A 23,248-nucleotide genomic window follows, 5' to 3' on the forward strand; every position below is an offset into this window, starting at 1 on the left:
CATATACATACTACTATATACAGAATAGACAACGAATAAGAACCTACTGAATAGCACAGAGAACTCTATTCATTACTCTGTAATGACCCATATGGGAACAGACTCTAAAAAAGAGTGGATATATGTCCACGTATAACTGACTTTGCTGTACTACAGAAACTAACACAACATTGTAAATCAACTATACTCTTAAACAAAAAACTTAAGAAAATAAAAAAGCTTTTTAATTAGGGAAGTCACAGGATTAAATCTGCCTGAGAGATCTCTCCAGTGATGGCAGGGCCAGTGTTATTGATGGCAGGAGAGATAACAGGCCATATGAGACATGATGAGGACGTGAGATAGAGGACTGACAGTGGAATGAAGGGGCTGGAAGAAACACTGGCTGTGAGACTGGAGCAGAGATTCTCGGAGGTATCTGGCTTTGGTACCTGTGCAGATGCCCTTGTTCTTAGTACAGACATGAAAGGCTGGGAGAACAAAAACACGGACCACGGATGGTAAGTGTTCAAACCCTGACAGTTGACTACAATCAATTGTTCAATGAGTTCAGTGTAAATTTATTAATATAATAAGTTCTTTAAGCTATGGGTTCATACCTCTTCCATTTCAAAAGATAGCCCTGAATCAAAAACATGGCCTTGAATCAAAAGAAGTTGTTTCTCTTTCTGTTTAAAAATAGAGAAGCCCTCTGACAGTGGTATTGAGCTATATTTAGGAAACCTTGTACAGTTTGTACTAATCTTGAAATTTGTTTAAAATGTGAGCTAGGAAAGGACATGTAAGATCTTCTTGTTCAACTCTCATTTAAGGAATGGTATCATCTTAATCCAGCAGGAGTAAGAATTATGTCCAAAGTTATCACACTGGTTATTGGCAAAGTCAGAGCTAAAACCCAAGGCCTCTGACCCCAGAACAGGGATCTTACTAGAGTAGAGTCAGGTTTGATCAATTGGAAGAAGGGTTTGACCATGACCCAAACAAGCCTGAATCCCTCCCACAATTGTACTGCTTCAGATAAAAAGCATTCAAAATCAGAAAGAAAAGCAAAGCTTAACTTGGACTTTAGGTAAGTTTTTCAAACACCAGGAAGTCTAAGGTTTAGTTCAAATTTGTGGTTTATGGAACCACATTAATAGCTAATGTCTGCCAAATGCTGCTATCACCCCATGAAAAGTTAAAAAACATTTAAAAAGAACATCTGATCTTTCTAAAATTTTAATTTTGTTTTGGGCCAATTTGAATTCTATCTCAAATGGAGGTGAAGATCAGAAAATAATTATTCTGCATATAAAATCTTAAACACCAAAGTAATCCTTCTCACTTATACTGTAAAGAATAGGAAGAGAAGGAATTATTTTCAGTATATCATTCACAGCCTGAAGTTTGAGTTCAGTTTGCAGTAATGAAATTAAGGAACAAATTTTAATCAAATATTTAGAATACTAAAAACCTGATGTTATGGTGCTAGTTGTAAAGAACCCACCTGCCAATGCAGGAGACATAATCCAGGGTCCAAAAGATCCCCTGGATGAGGGCATGGCAACCCACTCCAGTATTCTTGCCTGGAGAAACCCATGGACAGAAGAGCCTGGTGGGCTATAGTCCATGGGGTCACAAAGAGTTGGACACAACTTAAGCGACTTAGCCCATGCACACACAATGTTAGTCATGAATATTGAAAATATCTAAGAAATGTGATCAAGACTATAATGGAGTTATCATAAGTTATGCAAAAATATAAGTTCAGGTTATTTAATAACTCATGTTGTATAGGTGCTCTGGCCATGAAGGGACTAGGAGGGCCATGAAGGGCCTGGAAAGCCAAGATGGACATCATCATCTTCACAACCCAGAACATCACTGTATCCATTCATTCATGTCATGCTACCAGAACACCCAAGACTACATCAGCAATGTCACTAGTTGTAGCAATAATAGCAAACTAAGCCAAAATACTTAAAACAAGTATGCTTGAGTTCACTGTATAGACTATACAATCCACTGGGAATACTGCAGAAGCCATTCTGTGTCAGAGATTTTAAATTATTCGGATAGAACACAAATGACGTATAAGAAGGATCAGAGTGTTTTTCTAACATTAAAAGAATAGTGTCCCTGCACTTTCTTGAGAAGGCCTCCCAGGTGGCTCAGTGGTAAAGCATCCATCCATCTGCCAATGCAGGAGACTTGGGTTCTATCCCTGAATTGGGAAGATCCCCTGGAGGAGGAAATGGCAACCCACTCCAGTATTCTTGTTGGGAAAATCCCATGGATAGAGGAGCCTGGTGGGCTACAGTCTATGGGGTTGCAAAGAGTTGGACATTACTGAGCAACTAAGCATGCATACACTTTCTTGAGAAGAGTGGGTTAGGAGCACTTTGATAAATCAGAGAGCTCTACGGTATGAGTTGTTTTTTGTGAGGTCAGATCTACTAAAACCCCCGGACATTCCTAGGAAGAAAAACTGAATGTTTCCCCTCCTTATCTAGCTGGTAAGTGTTCTCAGCGCTTGCAGGAGAACTGTCTGATCAGGAAGGGTATCTCACAGGGCCCACCCCACTGATTACCACTGCATACAGATCGGGAGATCCTGACCCGGGGTCTTCTTGACGGCTCTCTGAAAAGCAATCTACCTGTCCCTCTAACAGTACAGGAGACCCAGTCTTAGAAAAATTAGCCAGTGTAATTCACCACAAAGTCTAAGGGAATTCAAGCCATGTTATGCTGTGCCTGTAGTTAAAGGAGTTTCTAGAGCAGAGTCTCTGAACTGATGATTCAGTCAGTTTATGAAGACCAGGCGTGCCCAACCTGGCTATCACAGTCTGGCCACGCTATGTACATTTATCATAAGACGGATTGCTTTTCAAGAGGAATAATAAAGAATAGATATCGCTGTTTTGTTTTTTTTTAAACTCAGCAATTTATGTTATTGTAAAATAACTTCAGGGGTTTTCCAATCTATCCACTTCATAACTTATTACTAATGGAACTGTTTCATTTTCATTGTTAACTTTTACCCTGGCAGTTGCTATGTATCAAGTAATGCTAAATTTAACCCAAATAAAAACAGAGATAATGAAGTACAGTCAAAAGAGCACTGATGTGGAAGTCAAGATATCTAGTTTCTAACATAACCACTTAAATAAGAAAATATAACATTGCAAAATATTAAGCATAACAAAGTACTGTCTATTACTTCTGCAGACAGCAAGCTAGTACATGGGGAAGATTATTTTTTTTCCAAAGAAGATTATTTTTTTTTTCCAAAGAAGATTATTTTTTTCTTCCATCTTTTTATAACTTAAATGAAAAAGCCTTAGGCCTATTCAGGAATAACAAAGCTATGCTACTTCCGGGGTTTCCTGGGTGGTGCTAGTGGTAAAGAATCCGCCTGCCAATGGGAGACATAAGGATTCGGGTTTGATCCCTGGGTTGGGAAGATCCCCTGGAGGAGAGTATGGCAACCCACTCCAGTATTCTTGTCTGGAGAATCCCATGGACAGAGGAGCCAGGTGGGCTACATTCCATATGAGGTTGCAAAGGCTCAGACATGACTGAAACAGTTTAGCATATATACACATGCATGTAACTGCTAAAGAATTACAGAATTTAATTATAGACATAATTAACAATTGGTTGTTATATTTAAATTTCCTTCGATTGTTACCCTACCACTATGCTTACATAAAACTTAAGTACACTGCTAGTATACAAGATGACAGTATCAAGGTGATCTAAAACATAAGTATACCAGTCAGACTGGTGCTGTAGTTCAATTTCACTTTAACATTTAAATTTCAATATTAAATTGAATTTAATTTTCAATTATTTGAAAATAATTGAAAATTTCAAATGTTTCAAAATTCAAACATTTAAATGTAAATTTCAATACTTCTTGAATTTAGAATTCTCTCCCAAGTCATAAAATGGGAAGGGCTTGGAGAAAGCAGAGGCCCATTTCATGTCTGGAGAAATGTCATCTTTCAGACACTGAAGATGCCCCAGTGTGAGAGTCAGCACTCTTGAACCTCCCCAGTACTGGTCCTCACTGTGGTAGAACACTCTTTGACACACAGCAGACAGACAGGATGGAGAAAATGGACACAGTTGAAAAACGGGTGTCTGCAGTGTACTACACCCAGGAGGCACAAGGAAGGGTAGATTGAAAGGAACAGCATCGGGATGAGTGCTATCATATCCTCTCTTTATTCTGTTTATCTTCTATTGTTTCAGATTCTCCATGTAAGCATATGAATGAGGGATGCAAACGCTTCTATCATTCAGAATTTTCATGAAATTTTGCTGGTCTGAATTGCAGCATATCTCAGAGGAGAAGAAAAACATGCAAGGGCACTATGACTCTTGCATTGAGGGTTATCAACACCCTCAGAGATAAAAGCATAGTTACTCTCTATAAGTAAGATACAAAAACATGACGTTCCTAAGAGCTCTGTGATGTTTGCTTTTTAGCCCTTTTTAACCAAAGGGATTCTCAAAGCTGTTTTTAACATTAAGGAACAGCTTATAGACTCTAGACTCTCTACTCCTCACCACTACTCATGTAACATGCCTGCTCTCTCTCTCTCTCTCTCTCTCACATGTACACACACACCTTTCCTTCAGTAAAACTTGAAATAGATCACTTAAAAAAATTAGCCACAAGAGAAATTTTGTAAAAATTACCTCCAGGGAGTCACCTTCACAATCTCCTTCCTCTGTGTTTTTCCCCTTCTCTTCAGTAATGGTGTTCACCATTTCAAAAAACCTACAGAGAAAATGGGTATGTGGTCACTCATAATAGCTAACATATTAAATATATCCAAGCACGTTTTAAAGTGACTTCAGAGCAAAAGCTGGGATCTAGAGGAGTCAGGCAATAAAGTATGAGCATCAGTGTGAAAAATAAGGTTTTCCAAAAAGAAAACACAGGTTAGTATAATTTGACAGAAATTTCAGACAATGTCTAACACTTCAGATAATAGTAACATGACACTTTACACAATCAGAATGGTAAGGCTGGACAAGGACAGAGAAATGTAAAGAATGTGGACTTGTGTATAAGACCAGGATTGGGAGTATTTACACGATTTGGGACAAATTCCTCCATCTCTCTGAGACTCATTCTCTAACTGTAAGTGGGGAATACATGAAAATGACTAGTAAAGTGCTCAAGGCAGGGCACTCCTCATTAAATATTAACTATTATTGTTTTGCTATTAATATTATTAAACGGGACATAACAGAAACATCCACCTTCTGAAGTAGTGTCTCTAACTACTCAGTTAGAGTTTGATCTCAGTTCCTGAAACTTCAGCCTGAGCACCTCAGTATCCATGTGGGGTCCCCTATACACGGTCTGCAAAATACTGATGTGAACCAGGAATGGCTATCTTTTATGTTTGTGACAGAAGCCACCTCTCTTTTGGTGATAAACATTTTCTTCAGTAATTATTCTTGTAAAGTTTTGTTTTGTTTTCTGGAGATCATTGCAGAGCTTTAAAAAAAAAATTATGGCAAGAAACAGATTTTCCCTCTGGGCACTAGCTGAGTCTGTCCCTCCAGAGGGGATGCTAATGGTTTCTAGTCCAGACATGGAGTAAGGGAGGCACTTTGAACAGGGGCTGATGATATCACGGGTAGGTCATGCGGTGCACAGTCAGCCCAAGGAAAGAACAGGTTACTGTGTGGCGAGAAAAGCTTCCTACCACAACTCAGAACTTTTCTGTTATCTCTATACCTATGAAAGCATAGAAAATAAATATACTGGCCTCTGCCCCAGGTCCTGGGCACAGAGATCCTAAAATCCTTGTAATTTTCTGAGTGATAAGAGTACGAGGAACATCTTGTATTCTAATATTTGTCTTAGACCTGTCCCTGATACAGGGCTCCTAAAACCTTCATAAGCTCCTAAGTGATAGAGAACCAGGAGCATCTTTTGTTCTAATGAGGCGATTCTAGGCGGGCTTCTGAATGACTCCTGGATGGGAACTGATCACCAGAAATACCAAAACATGATTAAAAGCCTGAAACATGATTATACCAAAACATGATTAAAAGATTGAAAGAATTTTCAATCTTACCTCCCATCCTTCATAGATGGGAGAGAGGCTGGAAGTGGAGTTATTACCTGTTCATATTCATGCCTACTTGAGGAATGGGGCTTCCCAGGTGGTTCAGTAGTAAAGAATCCGCTTGTCAATGCAGGAGACACGGTTTGACCCCTAGGTAGGGAAGATCCCCTGGAGGAAATGGCAACCCACTCCAGTATTCTTGTCTGGAAAATCCCATGGACAGAGGAGCCTGGCAGGCTATAGTCCATGGGGTTGCAAAGAGCTGGACACGAATGAGCAACTGACCACACACACACACACACATGCACAAACACACACGCACACACACACACGCACACACACATGTGAGGAAGCGTCCACAAAATACCAATAGTAAGGGATTCAGAGAGCTTCCAGGTTGGTGCAAACATTCACACAGGGAGGGTGACTCACCCAACTCCACAGGAACAGAAGCTCCTGCACTCAGGACCCTCCCAGACCTCAGCTTACAAATCACTTCATCTGGCTGTTCATCTGTATTATGTCCTTTAATGATCTGATGAACGTTAAGTGTGAGTTCTGTGAGCCTCTCTAGCAAATTAATCAAACCCAAGAAGGGTATCACCAGGACCTCTGAGCTATAACTGATTTGTCTAAAACACAGGTGGTGATAACCTGGGCTTGGAACTGGTACCTGAAGTCAAGGGAAGAAACAGTCTTATGGGACTGAGCCCTTAGCCTATGGGATCTCACTCTACCTCCAGGTCAATTGAGTTCAATTGCAGGTGTCACAAAGAATTGTTGTGGGGGGAAAATCTCCACACATTTGAGGATAAGAAATATCAGAAATGAGGTGTTTTGTGAGGAATAAAGGAGACACACAGAAAAGAAACATAGTAGGGAAGAATTGGGGTTTTCCCTACATAGGAAGGAAAAAAATTTTTTTCTTATACAGTGCTTTTTTTTTTTTAATCTATCCATCCAACAAATACCATTGAGTGTCTAATGGAATAAACACTGTTCTGGCCTTTGGAAATACGACAATGAGCAAAATCGGTAATGTTCATTTTGTTTTGTTTTTTAATACATGCACTAAAAGACAAAGGACTCAGTGCCCAAGAGAACAGCACCCAGGGACCTTATTTAATTAATTAATTTTACATTTTGGCTGTGCAGCATGTGGGATCTTAGTTCCCTGACCAGGGATTGAACTCACACCCCCTATGGTGGAAGTGCAGTCTTAACCACTGGACTACCAGGGAGGTCCCCAACAATGTCCATTTGGGAGTTGGGAGCCTCTCTCTGGAGTTTGCTTGTGACACTACATTCTTCACTCTTCCTTCCTCTATACATACATTTCTTGGAGGTTAATGATACGGAGAAAAAAGATCCCAAACCTGATTAGAATGACAGTATGCTCTGATGAAGATGACATATCTTGATGAGTTAAAGACACAAGTAAATTTAACCAAAAGGAAGAAGAACATGAAAGACCTAAACAAATTCTAAAGATCTGGGGTAAAGATTTCCATCAGCTATTCACACAAAATTTTCTAACGTGAACATTCTAAGTAGAAAATACACTTCTGGTGGGATGGGAGCACAGGTAATTTTTAGATGCTTGGATTCCAGAGTTGTATGTGCCTCGTTCAAATCCCAAATTTTATGCTTTTTGGCTATATATGATTATAGGCTAGTTAAACTCTCCAGTTCAGTTCAGTTGCTCAGTCATATTTGACTCTTTGTAACCCCATGGACTGCAGCATGCCAGGCTTCCCTGTCTATCACCAACTCCCGGAGCTTGCTCACACTCACGTCCATAGGGTCGGTGATGCGATCCAACCATCTCATTCTCTGTTGTCCCCTTCCCCTCATGCCCTCAATCTTTCCCAGTATCAGGGTCTTTTCGAATGAGTCAGCTCTTTGAATCAGGTGGCCAAATTATTGGAGCTTCATCTTCAGTGTCAGTCCTTCCAATGAATATTCAGGACTGGTTTCCTTTAGGATTGACTGGTTTGATCTCCTTGCAGTCCAAGAGACTCTCAAGAGTTTTCTCTAACACCACAGTTCAAAAGCATAAACTCTCCAAGACTCTACTTTTTTCTTTAACTGTTTTCTACAAAACTATTAATATTACATACCTAATAAAGTTTATTTGAAGATTAAAATAGATATAGACCTATAAGATTTATATAGTACTCCATAAATCTTAGCTATAATTATCATTGAAATAAATGAATAGCCTTGAGAATTCAAGTGTAAGTAGAAAAGTCAACAATACACGTGCTAGGAATTCTTTCTTATTTCCAAGTCTTTTTTTTACTATACATTCAGTTCAGTTCAGTCACTCAGTCGTGTTCAACTCTTTGTGACCCCATGAATCGCAGCACACCAGGCCTCCCTGTCCATCACCAACTCCCAGAGTTCACTCAGACTCACATCCATCGAGTCGGTGATGCCATCTAGCCATCTCATCCTCTGTCGTCCCCTTCTCCTCCTGCCCCCAATCCCTCCCAGCATCAGAGTCTTTTCCAATGAGTCAACTCTTCACATTAGGTGGCCAAAGTATTGGAGTTTCAGCTTTAGCATCAGTCCTTCCAAAGAACACCCAGGACTGATCTCCTTTAGAATGGACTGGTTGGATCTCCTTGCAGTCCAAGAGACTCTCAAGAGTCTTCTCCAACACCACAGTTCAAAAGCATCAATTTTTCGGCACTCAGCTTTCTTCACAGTCCAACTCTCACATCCATACATGACCACTGGAAAAACCATAGCCTTGACTAGACAGACCTTTGTTGGCAAAGTAATGTCTCTGCTTTTGAATATGCTATCTAGGTTGGTCATAACTTTCCTTCCAAGGAGTAAGCGTCTTTTAATTTCATGGCTGCAATCACCATCTGCAGTGATTTTGGAGCCCAAAAAAATAAAGTCTGACACTGTTTCCACTGTTTCCCCATCTATTTCCCATGAAGTGATGAGACCAGATGCCATGATCTTAGTTTTCTGAATGCTGAGCTTTAAGCCAACTGTTTCACTCTCCTCTTTTACTTTCATCAAGAGGCTCTTTAGTTCTTCGCTTTCTGCCATAAGGGTGGTGTCATCTGCATATCTGAGGTGACTGATATTTCTCCCCGCAATCTTGATTCCAGCTTGTGCTTCTTCCAGCCCAGCATTTCTCATGATGTACTCTGCATAGAAGTTAAATAAGCAGGGTGACAATATACAGCCTTGACGTACTCCTTTTCCTATTTGGAACCAGTCTGTTGTTCCATGTCCAGTTCTAACTGTTGCTTCCTGACCTGCATACACATTTCTCAAGAGGCAGGTCAGGTGGTCTGGTATTCCCATCTCTTCCAGAATTTTCCACAGTTTATTGTGACCCACACAGTCAAAGGCTTTGGCATAGTCAATAAAGCAGAAATAGATGTTTTTCTGGAACTCTCTTGCTTTTTCCATGATCCAGCAGATGTTGGCAATTTGATCTCTGGTTCCTCTGCCTTTTCTAAAACCAGCTTGAACATCTGGAAGCTCACGGTTCACGTATTGCTGAAGCCTGGCTTGGAGAATTTTGAGCATTACTTTACTAGCGTGTGAGATGAGTGCAATTGTGCGGTAGTTTGAGCACTCTTTGGCATTGCCTTTTAAAGATAAAACTTTAGCTAAGAATCATAATTAAGCATACATATTTTTGGTGCCAAGATAAAAAGACTGAGTGTATATTGTAGCTAGTGTATCAATCATTTATAATGGTGTCAAATAGTGATTATTTGAATAAGAATAACCCCCAACAAAATTTTAAGTCCAAGCTGGCTTTTACTGCACTTTGGTGTCCCAACTGTAACTCACTTCTACTTGTTGTTTAGTTGCTAAGTCATATCCAGCTCTTTGCGACACCATGGACTGTAGCCAGTCAGGCTCCTCTGTCCATGGGATTTCCCAGGCAAGGATCCTGGAGTGGGTTGCCATTTCCTTCTCCAGGGCATCTTCCTGACCCAGGTATCAAACCCACATTTCCTGCTTGCCAGGTGGATCCTGTACTGCTGAGCCACCTTGGAAGACCCACTCATTTCTACAGGTCCCCACAATTAGGCACTGAGAAGAACTCAGTTATTAGCCCAGGAGAAATATACCCAGGGAGGTTAACACAAACATACAAAGCAATTCATGGATTTTTGGATTATCTTTTATTGGTGTAAATTAGATCACTGGTTTTTAACTCAATATGTTCCTCCACTTCAAAATCCAATATAATTAGTCCAGGGTACAGCTCAAACACTTTCTAGAGCCCACCAGTTGACTCTAATATGAACTAGAGTTAGGAGTCACTGTTGTAGATAATGGTGAGAATTTCATTCAAGAATGAAAATTTTGGTAACCATAGAATACATGAGCTCTTTAAAAATGAGACCTAAGACTTGGCAATTAACTAGTAAATTTGGTTCAAGTTTTGTCTGTGGAAAAGTAAGTTATGACTAAGAAAAAGGTTGATTTATTAAAGAGAGGTCCTAAATTTCTCAGTTAAACAAGCCACATAATTATAAAATACCAACCCAAATGAAATATTTATATAAGCACATGGCCATGAATTCTCTACAGGAGCTACATGTTCATTCACTAATTAAAAATAATGATCAGGTAAGAACAGTCTTTTTCACACATCAACAATGACTAATACGTACTTTTTACAGTGAAGTTCTGTACAGAAGTAGATTTGGAAATCGTCAGAATTGTGAAGCACGTACAGAAAACAGCATCGTTCTTCAAATTTAGAAATACTGAAACAAACAAAAGAGAATTATTCACAGTCATCTCAATACCTTCCATGAATTGTGATGAAAAAGGAATGCTTTTTATATTCAGTCCCAAGTATGATATCAATGCTGTTTATACCAAAATGTTATAAATAGCACTTCACAAGTGACACTCCCTGTACCACAGTACTAAAATTATTTAATATTCTGAGAATTGTCTTCCTACAGATAAGGCTGCTCAGGGTGTTGCAGGCATATAACCTACGTGGCCTACAACTTAGTGTGGAGAACAGGTCTTGCCTGTCGTAGCACTAAATTGTGCGCTGGGAAGAAAAGCACACATATCAGCTGGCTTACAGACCCGATGATTCTGGTTCTATAAGATCTGTCGAACAATAAAATTCTTTCAAAGCTGGGAAGGCAATGTGTGGAGGCAGTAAAAGCAGCTCATTCCTGTAGACAGTACAGAGGAGTGAAGAAATACCAAATAGCACTTGGATTGGACTCAGCCAGTTATTTAGTTTACAGCAATTGAAACAATTTTGAGTTTACAGTCATGCCACGCTCCTTTACGCCAAGGGTTGGCAAATATTTTCTGTAATGAGCCAGAGAGTAAATATATCAAGCTTTGAAGGCCAAACTACTCAGTTTTGCTGTTGGAGCAGCCTCAGGCAATACACAATGAATAAATATGGCTGAGTTCCAATAAAACTTTATTTACAAAAACAGGCAGCAGGTCATATTTGGTCTGTGGGCTATTGTTCTCCAATCCCTATTTTATGCCTTTGCATCTGCTGTTCCTTCCATTTGGAATGCACATCATTTTTCACTTCTTGCAGCAATTCTATCCATCATTTGAGGCCCAGCTTAGACCTTACTCCATCTCACTTCGCTACTTCCAACTGAAACAGAAAGATTTCCTCTTGTCTCTCTGGTCTTTGAACATACTTCTGCTAATTTCATACTGTAATGTCATTAGTTATTAAATGTCTATTGCCCTGCTGGGTTGTGAGTGCTTCAAGGGAAGAGTTCGGGTCTTAGTCATTTTTGTATCCTTCTCAACATTTGACAAATAGCTGGCGTTCAATAAATGCCAAATGAGCTGATGCAAGATAAACCGCTGACAGCTGGATTTTTTTCTATAGTTTGTCTTCTATTTATAGAGGAGGAGGCCAAGAAAAGTTAGATCTCTTTGAAGTCACACACTGGAACTCAAGTTTCTCAACACACAAATCGGCAGTAGCCACAAATGATCATTCCATGTTGATATTGTCAGTCACAACAAAGGCTGTGGAGCGATGCCATACATCATTAGAGAAAATTAACTCATTGGAAAATAAATATGACAAAGAGAGATTTATACTTACCATACTTTTTTAGATGGATGGCTTAAAAAAGGCAGCAATAAGTAGTGTCTGGTCTTAAAAATTAAATATTAGGAGAGTAATACTTTATCTGAGAAGGCATGGACTGGAAAGATATATAATGAGTCAGTCTGGCCTGCTTCTGTTCACATCATTCACAAGGTAACAGGTGGTTTTGCCAGGCAAACTCCAATTATCAGTGACTCAGACAACTCCACCAGTTCATGCTCCAACAAAACCAATTACCATTATGCCCAAAGCAACAAAGTATTGCATAACAGGTCTGCAGGAATCTGGCTTTTCTCATTTTTATTTATATGGGACAAACAGAAGTAAATGCAACTAATTTGGTTTGAAATGGGCAAGAGTTGGTTTCTCATAAACTTCTGTAAACACTTAACCAGGGGCTCTTGACTCTGAAAAAGTCTCATTTCTAAATGCCAGGCATGGGCATTATGATGGCAATGTCCAAACTGAAGGAAGCCACTGTAACCTCAAGAACATGTGATGAACAGAGATCTCAGGAAAAGTCATTAAAAAATGAATTCCCATAATCTCACCATGTTAGTATTGGCTGCTGCTGCTGCTAAGTCGCCTCAATGGTGTCCAACTCTTTGCGACCCCATGGACTGCAGCCCACCAGGCTCCTCCATCCATGGGATTTTCCAGGCAAGAGTACTGGAGTGGGGTGCTATTGCCTTCTTTAGTATTAGCTAGAGGACCCGATCCAGTAGACAGTACATGTGTTTTCAACACATCTAAAGAGAGAGTAGTTCCTGGTATACCAAGAAACCGCATAAAAATCATCCTCTAACGTAAACCATCAGCTCCCCCAGCTGGAGAGGACCTCCAACAGCTCCCTTCTATCCTTACCTTGACTCTGGTCTACAATCACACTTATCTCTCAGTCACCGTATTTTAAGTAGGTGACAAGTACAGAGTCCATGAAGCTTTTGTTGCAAATCTTTTTGTAATGAAGATAGTGAGTCTGAAGAAGGCTGAGCATTTTTATCAACCGAAGGGTGCTTGAAGTTCTTTGCATTTTTAAATCATGACTATAAGTCCTATCCAAGACATTCAAGCTCTAGAAAAATGTTTTCTAAGTAAACAAAACCAAGGAGACTTACCTCACACCCCTGACAGAAGAAGCACTAAAATTCCACTCATGTATACCTTTCTAGAACACAAGGGAAAAACAACAACAAAGGTTGAGTCATCTGAATGGAAATAACGTAACAGTAATTTAATTGTTAATAATATACTCAGAGTAAATTTTCCTAGCCCATAATTCTTCAAGGACAAACTATTTAGATGGAAACTGTAGTTCATTCTCAAGCCACAAGGGTGATGTTTACTTAAACATTTCTGTACTCCAACAAAACAGCTTCCAAGAGAATCTAGGAGAATTAGTCTCATTAAATTCTAAACCTTGATTTTTAGCAGATTAACCTATTAACTGTTGTGCCTTCATCTTTAGAGTAAAAACCTCCTGATCCAAGGAATTTAATTACTACAGTTGAGTGATATTTCTTTTCTGAGAAAGAAAAACATTAATTTGAATAAAATCTCTGCAAGATTTTAAAGATAATTACTTATGAATTATCTTCAGTTGTACCTCCTAATTAAAATGGTGCTTCTATTTCTTCAGAAAATAGTACAGCAAGTAGGTATGCGTATGTATGTGTTTAGTTGCTCAGTCATGTCTGACTTTGCAGCCCCATAGACTTAGCACGCCAGGCCCCTCTGTCCATGGAATTCTCTAGGCCAGAACAGTGGAGTGGGTAGCCATGCCTTCCTCCAGGGGATCTTCCTAACCCAGGAATCAAACCCAAAGGTCTCCCACATTGCAGGCAGGTTCTTTACAGTCTGAACCACCAGGGAAGCCCATGTATGTGTAAAGACACATGTATATAGTGTCCATCGTTGCTATAAAGTGTGACCTAATTTATGAAAAATTCAATATGCTAATAAGGTTTGAACATAAGAAATTTGATGACCATTTTAAAAGCATGAATGATCTGCAGGGCCAAGATGAAAATTAAATGTGGGAATTTATTTCTTGAGTTTATTACTAAAGCTGAGTTAAAATCAGTATTAAATTAATATGTATCAAACTTAAATAAGTGACAAGATAGATGGCATTCCCTATAAAATATTTTATATTCCCTATAAAAATATTATTGTCAACAATATAGAAGTAACAACATAAATATTTTTATGGAAATAAAGCAGTTGATAAATGTGTCTAAACTGATCAAGTATTGTATTGTAGTCAATTCTGCTTGCAGTTTAATTCTGTAAATGTAAAAGAACCAGAGAAAAAAGCTTTTACCCACCCACTTAAAATACTGCCAGAGGCTGAGGTCTTGGCTGGGCTAGTGAAGTGAGTAATGAAGCCTGAGACTCTGAGGTGGTCCAGAACTTTCCTTTGGGCCAAAGCAACTCGAACAGCCACAATTCATCTCCACAACACCTAGTCCTCTGCTAGGACCATGCATCTTAAAAACAGATCCTTTCAAACTCGGAGCTGATTTACTAAAAAACTACTTTCAGTGCACATCTGTCAGGTAACGGGGATGTGACCTGAGTTAACACAGAGCAAATGTTGCTGTATGTGAGGCCCAGAGAGGGAGGAGACCACAGAAAGGTACTCCTGGAACTCAGCTTTCTTAACCAGAGTACAGAGGGACTTAAATTAAAATAGCAGCCGGTAGCTTCAGCTGGTAATTTGGAAAGTGGCTTCTAAATCCTGTTGGCCTCAGGTGACCTTCTAAAAATATGTGAGCCAAGAGCTGCAGCTGTTACCTGCACACTCCTTGCACACAATGCAGCCTTATCCTCAGAGCCTGCAACTGAGCTGCTTTCTAAGGCCAAGCCTCAGATCACGACAGGGGCGCTCAGTGCAGAGCCAGCTGAGCAGAGTTCAACCTGCGATGGAACACAGAGACTGATGAACACCGGCCAGGCAACTCTGGTAAAATCTATCCTCCATCAGCCCCCTTCTGGGAGCAGCCAAAGAGAGATTTCCCAGATTTCCTGGGCTAGTTTTGTAGGAAAAAAGTAGAGCATTTCCAGAATGTTAGATTCCTGGAAGGCTGTGAGTGCTGCCAGGGAATGTTCCATTACAGTGGTGCAAAGCCCAGGGCCCAAGATGGGAGTGATGTGGGATGAGGAGTCCTCTCTCTTCACCTCCCTTGCTACGGGAACTCACCACACAGAGGCGCTGCTGAGCCATAAAGCCAACATGTAAGGTAAACGTTTCCTGGCTCCTCTGGGAGTCTGGGGAAAAGGGCAGCGCAGAGGCAGTGCTGGAGCGACAATTAATTCCCTAAAGCCCCAAACCAACACTCAACCTAATCTGCACAAGCACCATTTTCTTGGAAATGGTTAGCCTCAGATCCTGTGCCCCAGCTAGGGCAAGGCTGAAGACAAAGTGTTTAATACTGAGCTAACATGGCAACTTCCCTGGTGGATCAGCTGGTAAAGAATCCGCCTGCAATGTGGGAGACCTGGGCTCGATGCCTGGGTTGGGAAGATCCCCTGGAGAAGGGTAAGGCTACTCACTCTAGTGCTCTGGCCTGGAGAACTCCATGGACTGTGTAGTCCATGGGGTCGCAAGATCGGACACGATTGAGTAACATTTTTTTTTTTTTTTTAACATGGCAGCAATTCCACTGTGGCAGACACTATTGTTTCCCCAGGCGACAGCCATTCCCTTCCGTCTTTGCTACGAAAAAGTGTTTGTTGGTCAGGCGCAGGTGGCAATGTTTAGAGATGGTGAAACAGATTCCCTGAATTAGCCATGGTAAATCCATCTCCCTTGCTGGTGACTGGTTTAGGCATGGACACGTGATGCAACTTTTGGTCCCAGGGAATGGCCCTGACCTTCTTTGCATGCTGTCTGTATGGAGTGATGCTCGGTGCTGCTATTTAAGACCATGAGAGAAAAAACAAGAGCACATAGAGAAGCCAACCAGAAATCTGACACTGCTAAGCCACTGAAAGTAGCCCCCAATGATCCACCTCAGAAGTTCTTGTAATATGAGACAATGTTTCCTTATTATTTAAGCCATTTTTAGTTGAGAGTTTTGTAGTCAAAAACTTGCTTGATGGGTGAGAGCATCATATTATCAAAATATAGAACCTATGGTAAATGCATCCCCCTAATACATGTCCTGGGTCTCCACTGAGTAGCCACTGGTTGGAACTGGACTGAGGGAAGTGGGGTGACACTTAGTTCTCCACCGGGACCCTGCCCCAGATAGACCAGGAGTGCTTAGCTTCGAATTTCAAAGGATGGAAATTCTAAATAACAATGATTTTAAATATCTTGCAAATAACTTCTCTCTTCCACAATCTAGGTTTTTCTTTCATGTACACATGCAGACTTTCTTCAAGCACTAACTTTTTAAAGCAGCAACCAGGGAGAACTATTAAAAGACTGGGACTTCAATAATTCGCCCCTGACCACAGAGTCCCTGAAGTCTTGGGACTTGGTATAATGATCTTAAAGTTTTGAAAGTAGCAATATAAAGTATACACTAGCTCATATAACCATTCACCCCACATTTTAGAATGAAAATACTGGGAGAAGAAGTAAAGGAGTAAATAAAATCAACAAAAAGCAACACTAGGTTGTACTATTTTTAGAAGGAAAAATTTAAACATTTTATGACACCCTTCCAAGAAAAATCTACTTCCTATTTAACATTAAAACCTATTAAACCTGTTGCTTATCTGTTATTTAACTATAGTTATTACAGTTGCTTAAAACTAGTAAAATAATAAAGTAGTCGTCATTGCTTGTCCTCATTCCAATTGTATCACTTCTATTTAAAACAATAGAGTGGTAATGAATACAGTGGTAATGAATACACTATGGATAGAACTAGGGATAATGAATATACATACTTAGGTATAGAACAACAAATATTGACATCAATTTAAAATGGAAACAGATCCATTTTTTAAAAGTTTAAATTTTTAACAAGGGACATTTTTAACACTGAAGGTAATAAGCAGTGAGGACAAGGCAAATGTAATATTTCTTGATCAAAATATAGTAAAAATGGAAGCAGGACAATTCACAGCCTACGTCTATAACTACGTAAGGCACTGATTTATATCCTAATATATTTATTTATTAGCATAACATAAAAATTGTCTCTACAGTTGTCACAAACATAAAAGAATCAACACAAGGCTAACCATATTGAACACAGAACCTCCAGAAAAAGAAAAATAGTGACAACTGGAAATAGTATTCATTTTCCAAAAATTCCTGGCTTACTTTCTGTTCTTTTTCTGTCTTCCAAATAACTTCTGGCTCTCTACTCTTCTTTGGGACTTGCTAATCGCTCATTCCTTTAGCCCCGGTCTGTCCTGTTTCTATGTGTCCTTGTATAACCCTGCTCTTTCTAATCAAGCTTTTGAAAATCTCCTCTCCCTGATAACAATTTTCATGTCTCTAACCTTTCAAATTTTGTAGTTTCAACTGGATGACTACTCTACGTCTGCTTATGAGAACATGTATGCATATACCTTAAAACAATGTAAAGAAAACACTTTACGTTGCTGGTAAGGGATTCGCCTGCAATGCAGGAGTTCAGTTCAGTTCAGTTGTTCAGTCGTGTCCGACTCTTTGCGACCCCGTGGACTGCAGCACACCAGGCTTCCCTGTCCATTGCCAACCCCTGGAGTTTACTCAAACTCATGTCCATTGAGTTGGTAATGGAGACCTGGGTTCAATCCCTGGGTTGAGAAGATCCCCTGGAGGAGGGCACAGCAACCCATGCCAGTATTCTTGCCTGGAAAATCCCCATAGACAGAGGAGCCTGGTGGGCTCCAGTCCATGGGGTCGCAAAGAGGACATGACTGAGCAACTAAGCACAGCACAAATAAAACACTGTGCTTTATAAAAACAAGGTTAATAAGATGTATATAGATAGTTATATTAGTTATGATCAATTTTGTCATGATGGCATGACTCCAAGTGGAGTACAGATTGGAGGTTCCAAGGATCCCTTCCTTGGGTTCAATTAATTTACTAGAGCAGCTCACAGAACTCAGAGAAACATTTTACTTACTAGATTACCAGCTTATTATACATGGATATGATTAAGAAACAATCAGATGGAAGAGATGCACAGGGCAAGATATGGAGAAAGGTCTTGAAACTTTCATGCCTTTTCCACATACACCCCTCTTTCCAAATCCCCAAGTATTCACCAACCCAGAAGTTCTCTGAACCCCATCCTTTTGGGTTTTTCTGGAGGCTTCATTACGTAGGCATGTTTGATTAAATCATTGGTCATTGGTCAATGATTCAACCTCCAGCCTTCCTCCCCTCCCAGAGATCAGGATATGGGAATGAAAGTTCCAATCCTCCAAACTCCTGGTTGGTTCCCCTGGCGATCAGGCCCCATCCTTAGGTGTTTTCAGGGTACCACCTCAGTAACGTAACAAAAGTCATCTTTATGACTCTCAGCATTCAGGAAATTCCAAGGGTTTTAGGAACTCTGTGCCAGAAATAGGGACCAGATCAAAAACATATTTACTATAAACTGCAATATCACAATTCCCTAATATAACACAAACAACCTCCCAAGTAATTGCTGCCAAAAATAAATAAATAAATAAATAAAAGTATTATTTTTTTAAAAATGGTGCCATTTTGAGTGCCCTTTGGATGGCTATGCCATCTATAATAAAAATCCAAACAGCAGAATTATACTTTATTGAGTGAAATCCAAAACCAAAATTTAACCAATTTTACATTACCAAATACATCTATGCCAAAATAAATACACAGGAAGCTACTTCTTCTAAACTAATACAGACATTTGCTGGAATATATAAATGCCAGAAGGTATAAAATCTTTCACTACTAATGCTCTTGTCTTAATAACTGCACAATTTACCTTGTCATCAGGAAGCACGTGCCAAATAGATATTGTCTTCTCCTCAACTTCATTGTTGATAGACAAATACGAAGGTTGATAGATTTTGGTTGGTTCTAATATTAATACCTTCAAAACATAAGGCAAAGAAACTAGTATTATTGACTTAAGATTTAAGCCATTTAGAGTTGTTATAACAACCCTGCACTGACACAAGAGATTAACAGATAAGGTTTAGTCCAAAGCTGGAGTAAGACTATTTTAACTTCAGATTCTTGCTATCCTATGAAGCCTCTGAGCAATTCATGGTATTAAACAGTTACCATAAGTTACAATAATGCATCACCTTTCATTGCTAAGGAAACTGGAAATAAATTTTTGAAGTCCTTATATTGTTTTGCCTATCCCCAGGGAATCTACTTGGAGAAGGAAATGGCAACCCACTCCAGTGTTCTTGCCTGGAGAATCCCAGGGACGGGGGAGCCTGGTGGGCTGCCGTCTATGGGGTCGCACAGAGTCAAACACGACTGAAGCAACTTAGCAGCAGCAGCAGCAGCAGCAGGGAATCTACTAATGCTATATATATATATATATATTATATAATTATATATATTAATATATATTAAATATATATTTATATTAGTATATAAATATATTATATATATTTATATATATAAATAAATAAAGTTTTATCTATATATATAAAGCTTTTATTTTATTTATAATCAATACAGAATCTATTTCTCTTTTTTTAGTTTTTTTAATTTTAATTTTTTATTGAAGTATAGTTGATTTACAATGCTTCAGGTGTATAGTAAAGTGATTCAGTTATACATATTCTTTTCCCATAATCTATTTCTATAAATGTAAATGTGTCAAAGAAAGGCAGAATGTGGTAAAAGAACAAATAATTCTATGTACATAAGATTCCATATATAGACTATCACATGCTTATTTTAGATTTTTTTGTGGCCATACCTTATCAGAAAGATGTAGTAGTATGGTTTTCATACCGTTGTAAATGGATTGACAAAAGATTTTGATTAGTATTGCAAGAGTTTTATGTATGAGCCAAAGAAATGGACATAATTGTATGAAATAATAAAAATGCTTTTGCAGCCTCAAACTAGTACCTTCAATAATGATATATTTAGCTTTGTGAGAGAAAAAGAGAGAAATAAAACTAGCTCCTACTTCGGAGAGTATCTGAGGATATATGACAAGTGGGATGAGAGTCTCCATCAAAGGGCTGGACAATGTTTACATTATTACTAACATATCATATTAGGAGCAAATAGCACCGAAACACCACACCTACATTGATTCCAAAGGTGCTACAGATATTAACTTTTTGTACAGACACTTAAAGGCACCTATTCAGCTCACATTTCCTGTGTGGTCTTAAGCAGGAATATTTGGGGAGAAAATAAAATACCAGAGAAAATGAAACAGTTTTTATTCAAGTTAAGGTACAGAGAATTAGAAAAAGAGGATGAGAAAGACAATATTTTCTTTAATCAAGGGTAAAAAATCCTTAAGGGCATAAAGAATTCTTGGTCAGGCTCTGGTGATGAAAATAAGCATATGCCACAAATAAACACACAGCAAAGAGCTCGCTGGGGAACACAGCCTGATGCAGAAACGTGCTGGGCGAATCAAGGTCCAAATTCCTATCAACAGAGAACTAAGTGGCACTGATTAATAATGAAAATCATTACCTTTCAATCTTAGCTTGGTAAAAACAGTGCTTTCAAATGTGAGTATCCCAGTGTTTGTGAAATTAAAATAAATAATAGGGAATAAAATGGTTTCCCAAAACAGCACTCAAGACTCCACTGAGGACTAGAACTTTCCTTGTCCTCTAAAGAAGTGAGCATGCTATCTAACGTTAGAAAAGCACGGCACAGGTTATCACCTGTCTTCTTAAATGACGGCGTTATTGTTGTCTCAAATAGTTCTAACAGATAAAATCTGAACTATGAATTACCTATCTTGAGATTAGGAAAAGAAAAACTGGTTGCAATTATTATTGTCTAATGATTGCTTCAATAGTATGTGAATTGAGAACTTCCAGATGTTCAAGCTGGATTTAGAAAAGGCAGAGGAACCAGAGATCAAATTGCCAACATCAGGTGGATCACAGAAAAGGCAAGAAAATTCCAGAAAAACATTTATTTCTGCTTCATTGACTACGCTAAAGCCTTTGACTGTGTGGATCACAATGAACTGTGGAAAATTCTTAAAGAGATGGGAATACCAGACCACCTGACCTGCCATCTGAGAAACCTGTATGCAGGTCAAGAAGCAACAGTTAGAACCAAATACAAACAATGGACTGGTTCCAAATTGGGATAGGAGTATGTCGAGGCTGCATATTGTCACCCTGCTTGTTTAACTTATATGCAGAGTACCTCAAGGGAAATGCTGAGATGGATGAATCACAAACTGAACTCAAGATTGCCAGGAGAAATAACAACCTCAGGTACGCAGATGACACCACCCTTATGGCAGAAAGTGAAGAGGAACTAAAGAGCCTCTTGATGAAAATGAAAGAGGAGAGTGAAAAAGCTGGTTTAAAACCCAGCATTCAAAAAATGAAGATCATGGCATCCGGTCCCAACACTTCACGGCAAATAGATAGGGAAACAATGGAAACAGTGACAGACTTTATTTTCTTGGGCTCCAAAATCACTGCAGATGCTGAATGCAGCCATGAAATTAAAAGACACTTGCTCCTTGGAAGAAAAGCTATGACAAACCTACACAATGTATTAAAAGCAGGGACACTACTTTGCTGACAAACGATGCTGACAAACATTTGTATAGTCAAAGCTATGGTTTTTCCAGTGGTCATGTATGGATGTGAGAGTTGGACCACAACGAAGGCTGAGCACCAAAGAATTGATGCTTTTGAACTGTGGTGTTGGAGAAGACTCTTGAGAGTCCCTTGAAGTTCACCGCAAGGAGATCCAACCAGTCAATCCTAAAGGATATCAACCTTGAATATTCATAGGAAGGACTGATGCTGAAGTTGAAGCTCCAGTATTTTGGCCACTCTTCTTCAGCTCATTAGAAAAGACCCTGATTCTGGGAAAGATTGAAGGCAGGAGAAGGGGACAACAGAGGATGAGATGGTTGGACACCATCACTGACTCAATGGACGTGAGTTTGAGCAAGCTCTGGGAGATGGTAAAGGACAGGGAAGCCTGGCATGCTGCAGTCCATGGGACTGCAGAGTTGGACATGACTGAGTGAATGAAGAACAACAAACGCCTGCTGAGCCCTTTGACCTGTTATTGAAATGGCAAAACATGAGGAGATTTGTAGCATGCCTTGTGGATGTCACAGAAAGGCTGATTAAAGACAAGGAAAAGGATGCAATTTGATGAAACCAGCTAAATACAACTCGCTTGGGAGTATACATATTCTTGCTTTAAGTGTCTTGTCTTTTCTACCAGTTAACATGATAATTAACTACTAAATTCTGAAGTATAAAGGAAGACAGCAAGGCCTGTAGACTCTAAGAGGAGACAGTAAGCAGACGTACATACTAAGCTCCTATAGAAACTGTGAAAGTACCACTTCCTCTTCCTCTCTCCTGACATTATCTGATGGCTTGATGGTCTCCTAACTTTTCCAAGTAGGAAGGAAAGAAAACGTACACTGAAGAGAGGTGAGGAAAAAGAATGAATCAAACTGAACCCAAATAATACTAAATGATGGGATTCTTCATTTTCCAAAGAAACTTTGGTCTGTTTTCGTTTGCCTAGAGTCATTGCTATTTCTTGGAAGCATGAGATGGATATGATAGTGAGATAAATGAAACCTATTAAATAATATTTTCTAATATAAGCTACCTGGTCAAACCCATTTCCAATGAAGAACAAGGTAATCACCCCTATCAAGACCTAATGCAGCCTTCACAAGTGTGGGTTATAGAAGATGCTACTCTAAGGACATAAACAGTTACAGTGACTGACATAGAACCACAGGTTCTAGAAGCTTGCCTTTCTCTACGCAATAGAAGGTGGGTAACACACTCCATGGTTGCAGGGAGGGGCTGGGTGAGAAAGGGCAGTGAGTGAAACAGAATGAATGGGACTGGAACTGACATCCTAAACGGTAGCATCCAGTTGGCTCAGGGGATTACTGTTTTTGAAAGAAGGCAGTTATGAATTGTC

The 23,248-nt window shown here is 39.4% G+C and overlaps 1 protein-coding gene across 1 annotated transcript in view; it reads right to left on the reverse strand.

The window, feature by feature from the left end:
• The window catches only part of MAP3K5 (mitogen-activated protein kinase kinase kinase 5), a 228,648-nt gene that overhangs the window by 64,760 nt on the left and 140,640 nt on the right, over positions 1–23,248 (reverse strand). Inside the window, exons 11-14 of the mRNA NM_001144081.2 lie at positions 19,089–19,196; positions 13,296–13,345; positions 10,733–10,828; positions 4,687–4,768 (exon numbers count right to left, since the gene is read on the reverse strand). Coding sequence (NP_001137553.2) covers positions 4,687–4,768; positions 10,733–10,828; positions 13,296–13,345; positions 19,089–19,196 — 336 coding nt within the window. The remainder of the gene's footprint in view (positions 1–4,686; positions 4,769–10,732; positions 10,829–13,295; positions 13,346–19,088; positions 19,197–23,248) is intronic.

This window comes from Bos taurus, chromosome 9 (assembly GCF_002263795.3).
Source record: "Bos taurus isolate L1 Dominette 01449 registration number 42190680 breed Hereford chromosome 9, ARS-UCD2.0, whole genome shotgun sequence".
NCBI lineage: Eukaryota > Metazoa > Chordata > Mammalia > Artiodactyla > Bovidae > Bos > Bos taurus.